The following is a 5803-nucleotide window of genomic DNA, read 5'->3' on the forward strand; positions in this document are numbered from 1 at the left end:
GGCCCCAAGAACCCTGCCTCTCAGTTCATATCTTTAGGAGAAGCGCCCTCATCAGGGTAGACTCTGCTGATTGCCTCCTGGGCCCATCTCTCCGAGCTGGCAATACTGTTCAGGACTGCCTCTGCTCTTCCACCGGGCTAATACCAGGTGCTGAGGTGCTGGAAGGGAGGTTGGGGCCTGGAGAACCTTTCTGTGCCCGAGGAGATGGGGACCACCAACCCACCTTGGCCACCAGAACAGGCCACCCAGTTCTCCAAACAGCACCGTTGGCCCCTTGCGGGGGGGGGGGCCCTCTGGGAGGAGGGGGGGACCCGGGTGAATCTGCTGCTGCTGGGCGGGGCCCAGGGCCTCTTCACTTCTGCTGTGGCTCCTCCCGCGTGCCTCCTCCAGTCACGTCCTCATAGGATGGGGGCGGGTCCTGGAGCGCCCAGGCCACGTCGGGCGCAAGGGGCAAGTCATCCCTCTGCACAAGGAAGCCACCGTCACCACCGCGCGCACGTGGGGCGAGTGGCCCTGACGGAGCACCTTCCGCTGGCCCCCTTGGTGACAGTTCCCCAGGACGAAGGGGAAACTGAGGCTGGCAAGACAGGGGGACTTCCGTGGAGGGGAGGGGGGTGCATGGCTCTCTCCACCCCCCTGTTCTTGAGAAGGGAGTGGGGAGAGGCCCATGGGGCTCAGACGACTGGGCCCTCGTTCTGGCCGGCTACCCACGTGCAGGCGACCCCACGCGAGTCACTTGCCCTGTCTGCTTCCCCGTGGGGCCGGGCCAGGGGACACCCCAAGGTCCCTCCCAGCAGACATGCATGCTAGGAGCATGTCTAACGCTAAGAGCGGCAGAAGGAAGGCGACCCTGCTTCTAGCCCCAGGAAACCCCTTTCAAATCGCTGGCGCCGGACGCGTGAGGAATCAGCGGTCCCTGGCTGCCGAGCTTGGGCCCGGGATTGGTTCCAGCGGCAGCAGGAACGGTGCCGTGTCTGATGGGGTCAGCACGGCGCCTGGCGCGGTGAGTGCCGTAGCAGGAACGGCCCCCGGTGCCCCTGCGGCCAGGCCGGGCCTCGTCCCCCACCCCTACACGTGGGTGGCCCAGGGCTGCCGGCGCCTGCCGCCTCCGATGCCCTGAGGAGCAGGCGCCCTGCCAGGCGCGGGCAGTGACGGGGACACGTGCTTGCCTGGTGCCATAAAGCCCGGCCACCCTCCTGTCTGCGTTACGAGAAAACCCAGTGGGCGGTGGCACGGACATGACCACACCAGAGTGTTCCGTTTGCAGGACCACTGGGATCTGGAACACGTTTGTACAGGGTTCCCAAGGTCAGCTGATCATAGGGCATTTTTCCTTTAATAACAGGAGCCCAGGAAGGCCCTACCGCTCAGGGCGGGTGGGGCGGGGGTAGGATCCCACTCCCCGGCCTGCTGCTCTGCCCTTCACACGCGTGCACAGGGCTCGGCCGCGGGTTGCACATGCCTGGGGCCGAGACCTGGATTTCCTTCCCGGTGGCTTGACCTTGGGGAGCGGCCTGACCTCTCTAAGCCTCAGCTTACTCATCTGTAGGATGGGGAGCAAGGACCGGCCTCAAAGGGTGGCTGAGGAATGCGGCTAAAGTTACGTTTATGTAAAGTGCTCCACCCGGTGTGGGTATGCCGGCCCCCACGGCCAAGCCCCCTCCCGCCTCAGCTCTCCCAGACCTCCCCCGGCCTGTGGCCAGGCCCTGGCACACGCTGCTCCACGCTCCGGTCCCTCTGTCACCGTGGCCTGACCTCCAGGCCTCCCCGATGAGGTCTCCCCGCCTCCCGAGCGGGGAGCACCGCAGCCTGTTGCTCTGGGAGCCCCTGGCTTTCCCTCTTGGTGGCCCCGCATCTTTCACCTCCAGTTGGCCTCCTCTGCCCTGTGCCTCCTCGCTCCCTCCGGGCTGTGGGCTGCCTCTGCGGCCCCGCTGAGCAAATGCTCGGCCGCGAGTGAGAGACACGCTCTCACACACCCCTGCCTGACGCCCCCTCCCTGAGCCCTCTGTCCCCTCGGTCCCCCCCTCGTGAGGCCCTCACCTCCGCAGGCAGGGGGTCGTCCCGGCAGGCGATGGTGGTCGTGGGTCCGAGCAGGAAGAACTCCAGGCAGGTGAGGCAGAGCAGGGCCAGCTGCAGCCTCTGGATGTGCACCTGAGTTGGGGGGGAGGGGGGGCAGGGCGAGGCCTCACTGGGTGCCTGCAGGGTCACACCAGCCAGCAGGGGGCAGGCCAGCGAGGTGGGCCTGGGGAGGAGGGTGCTGTGCGGCCGGAGCGGGTCGGTCTCTGTCACTGCTCCACGCCCAGTGCCTGGCACCCAGGGGTCTTTGGTGGAATTGCCTAAGGTCTGTGAGCTGGAGGACCTCCTGGGTCCCTCCCGGGGGGGCTGCGGGGGGCCTGGGCATGACCTCATTGCACCCCACTTAGATGGGGAGATCAGGGCTCAGAGGGGAGCAGTGTAGCTTACAGGGTCCCCATCTGTAAAGGGGGGTCGGACTCGGTGATGGGAGTGGTGCTGGCCAGCGAGAAGGCAGCACCCTTTGCGGGCACCTCACGGGGGAGAGCAGGTTGGCCGAGGTCCCCCCACCTTCGCCGGGGTTCCCGGAGGAGCCAGAAACTTGCTCGCAGCCGCGCCCCAGGCGGCGCCTTCCTGGGAGTCTGAGGACCCCGGGGCCTGGGCACTCACTGTGCTGTTGGGGTACGGTCTCCAGATCGGGGTCTCAAACGGACTCTCCAGGAAGAGGTCCTTGGCAAGGACAAAGAGGCCGGCCAGCACGCAGAGGAAGCTGAGGACGTTCGCAACCAGGCACAGCGCCTTCTGCAGGCGGAAAGCAGCAGTGACGACATGGTTAGGGTTAGGGTTACGGGGCCAGGAGGAGTTGGCAGCAGCGGGTGGTAGGGTCAGGCTTGAACTTGAGAACAGTCAGTCGGCTGCTGTGTGGAGAACAGGCTGGAGGGCACCTCCAGGCCAGACACCGCGGTGGACAGAACGGGTGGAGGAAGGGTGGGGGGGGGCGCGGGAGGCAGGGATGTGAGTGAGGGGCAGGCCTCCAGGGCCCGGGCACCTCTGCGTGGACGCCCTCTGCCGTGGGGAAGGCTTGTGCCTGCTGCCGGCAGATCCTGGCCGCCGCCTCCCGGGGCCCCCACACACAGGGCCCTGCACAGGCGCCCCCGGCTGGGGGTGGAAGGGAACGGCTCAACGCTCCAACTCACCAGAGAGGTTTTCGAAACCACCGCCACTGCTATCGCCAAGATCCCTGAAATGAGGAACTGCAGGCCAGATTTGAAACAGTTGTAAGAGAGAAGCTGGGGGTCCTTGAAACCCACAAATTCCTTCCCTTCTCACTATTCTTTAGGAAACGCACTTGTGGCGGCCAGCGGTATAGAGAGCACCATTTCTCCAACTAAGGGCCCGTCCCAGGCCCGCTCCAGCCAGCGCTCTGCCCTCCACACAGACCTCCACAGCTGGGGTCCAGCTGTGCCCTGCACTTCAGGTGCCCTCCCAGCCTCTCCGCTGCCCCCAGTTCATTAGCCCAAACCTCCCCCGTGGAGTCAGCTGCACTACCCCCTCCACACGCACCCTCCCCCTTCCTGGATCTGGCGGTGGGGGGAGGGGGGGGGAGGTCACTCTCTATCCAAGGCCTGGGGTATTCCTGGGGTTACCCTTTCAAATGTTCGCTGAGCACCTACTATGCGCCCACCCAGGGCCCAGGGGTGAAAGGGCACTGCACGCGGAGACGGTCCCATCTCTGTGCATTGGGAGCTGGGAGCGGAGCGGCACAGTGGGCCCATGTGTCGGTGGGGGGCTGGGACGCTGTGAGCAGGACTCCGCCCGGGAGGAGGAGGCCCTGGGAGCCTGGGGACTGTGTGCACGGCTCTCCTCTAGCTCCTGTCCTGCCCCAGGGCCTTGGGAGGACAGGAGCCCCCGTTTACACCCTCGGGCTCCTGCAGACCCACCCGACAGACACTTGGCTCCAGGGATGTGTTGCTGCATCTAAACGCAGCCTGGCCGCCTGGAAGCCTGGGGAATGCATGCTCACCCCCTTCTCTGCTGGAGGCGAGTTAAAAGAGGGCAGAGAGCAGAGCGCCTCCTGGGAAGGGAACTTAAAGAGAGACGAGGACAGAGCAGAGAGAGGGACCCCGGAGGCCCTGAGCTCCCAGCCCCACCCGCATCCCATCCCAAATGCCAGAGCCGGCCCATGCTTGGCTCCTACTCACAGAGGCAGCCCCCCAGAATGGGTACCAAGACTTCAGCGCCACCAGGTGAAGGTTCTTGACTGCAAAGACCAGGTAACCCCCAAGGACCGCGTGCAGCACCGCGATGGCAATGTGGGAGGCCTGGGCAGGGACGGGGGAGCCACTGTGAGGGGTCGGCCCTGGAGAGGCCATCGGTGCCTGGCCCAGCCGGCTCCCCACACTGAGGGCTCCTGGGTCTGCGGGAAGGCCCACTCCTGGGGGAGGCAGGTGGGTGTGGAGAGCGGCTACAGCGTTTGGACAGGTTCAAGCCTCCGACTAATGAGAGGGCACGGTCCTCTCTGGCAAAGCCACGTGCAAGTCCCAGCACAGTTATAGCCAAAGGCTGTGGTTGTGAGCTTGACCTGATGGCCCGAACCTGTGGTTCCCCCCGTGGCTGAGTGATGTGGGCTGCGGGAGGGGCAGCAAGTAAACAAAGCTTGATCAGGTGCATGTGATTGAGATTTGAAACCCCCGAGAATGTTGTGACCACGCCCTTACTGTGCCTCGTGGAATCTGCTATAAAATGAAGACTCGGCTTGCAGGCCGGGGCGCTGTCGCTAGCTCTCCATCAGAGAGGGCAGCGTGCCACCCAGACCCAGCTTTCTTCTCTTGTCTGTCTTTTCTCCATCCTTCACCGCCTGCCCTCAGGCTCACCGAACCTGGCGCAGCACATATGGCGCCCAGCGTGGGGCTGAGTGTGCCATGGCCGTGCCGGCTCGCCACAGGTGGGGATCAAGTAACTGTCCTCCAGCCTGGGTCTGGTGGGGGGATGGGGGAGAGAAGGGAGGACAGGCAACGTCTCCTGTTGGGAACCTCCTGTGAGCCCCCGGGCAGGGCTGGTGAGCATGACAGCCTCTCACCACCTCTCACCCTGAGTGTGACGCCGGGAAGGGTCCTCCTCCATCCTCAGGGCTCCCCAGCACCCTCCCCGTGTACCCCCTTCTCCTCCCCACCCCAGGGCCCAGGAAATGGACACTCACGCCCAGCGCCTGGAGAAGGATGCGCCTCTCTGGGGGCCTCTCCTGGCGCCGGTCTGGAGGCAGGTGGCCGGGCTGGGTCGCCTTCGGGGGTGGGCTTGTCTGGCCAGGCTGGGCCGGGCCGAGGGCCTGCCATGGCTCAAAACCCCCAGCTCCAGATCTGGGAACACCTGCGGCCGCTCGGGGGGCTTCTGCTGCCATGACTCCGGCGAGGATCCGGCTGCCGGCCAGGGAGACAGGCCGAGTCAGGGCCCGTCAGTGCCGGTCACCTCTGCCCTCTGGGCCAGGGCCTCCCGGAACCGTGGCTGCACCGCCCAGCAGCCCCTGGATTTGACCTGGAAGAACCTGGCCCCTGGGGGTGGGGTTTGCAGGGACACAGCTACTTCTGGGGCAGACCGACCTCCCATCCACCCAGAAACAGGCCTCACCGTCTGGCCAAGTGCCGTTTGGCAAGAGCCCCGGCAGGCGTGGGGAACTCTGTACATGGTCCTACCCGCTGACCCCCGGTCAGGCAAAGGAGGGCGGGTGGGGGTCAAATCGCCGCGCCTCCTGGATTGGGGACGAGGGGGAAGAGCACAGAAGGAAACTCCTGCG

At 65.6% G+C, this 5803-nt stretch overlaps 1 protein-coding gene across 1 annotated transcript; it reads right to left on the reverse strand.

Annotated features, from left to right (window-relative positions):
• Positions 1 to 338: 338 nt before the first annotated feature.
• Positions 339 to 5410, reverse strand: MS4A10 (membrane spanning 4-domains A10). The gene is made up of 6 exons (XM_023749109.1): positions 5213 to 5410; positions 4215 to 4334; positions 3210 to 3266; positions 2683 to 2814; positions 2041 to 2151; positions 339 to 463 (listed from the first exon to the last, which is right to left on the reverse strand). The coding sequence occupies exons 1-6, from the start codon at positions 5408 to 5410 to the stop codon at positions 353 to 355; spliced, it is 729 nt and encodes a 242-aa protein (XP_023604877.1). The 3' UTR covers positions 339 to 352.
• Between the last annotated feature and the right edge of the window lie 393 nt (positions 5411 to 5803).

Source organism: Myotis lucifugus, unplaced genomic scaffold (genome assembly GCF_000147115.1).
Source record: "Myotis lucifugus unplaced genomic scaffold, Myoluc2.0 scaffold_2885, whole genome shotgun sequence".
NCBI lineage: Eukaryota > Metazoa > Chordata > Mammalia > Chiroptera > Vespertilionidae > Myotis > Myotis lucifugus.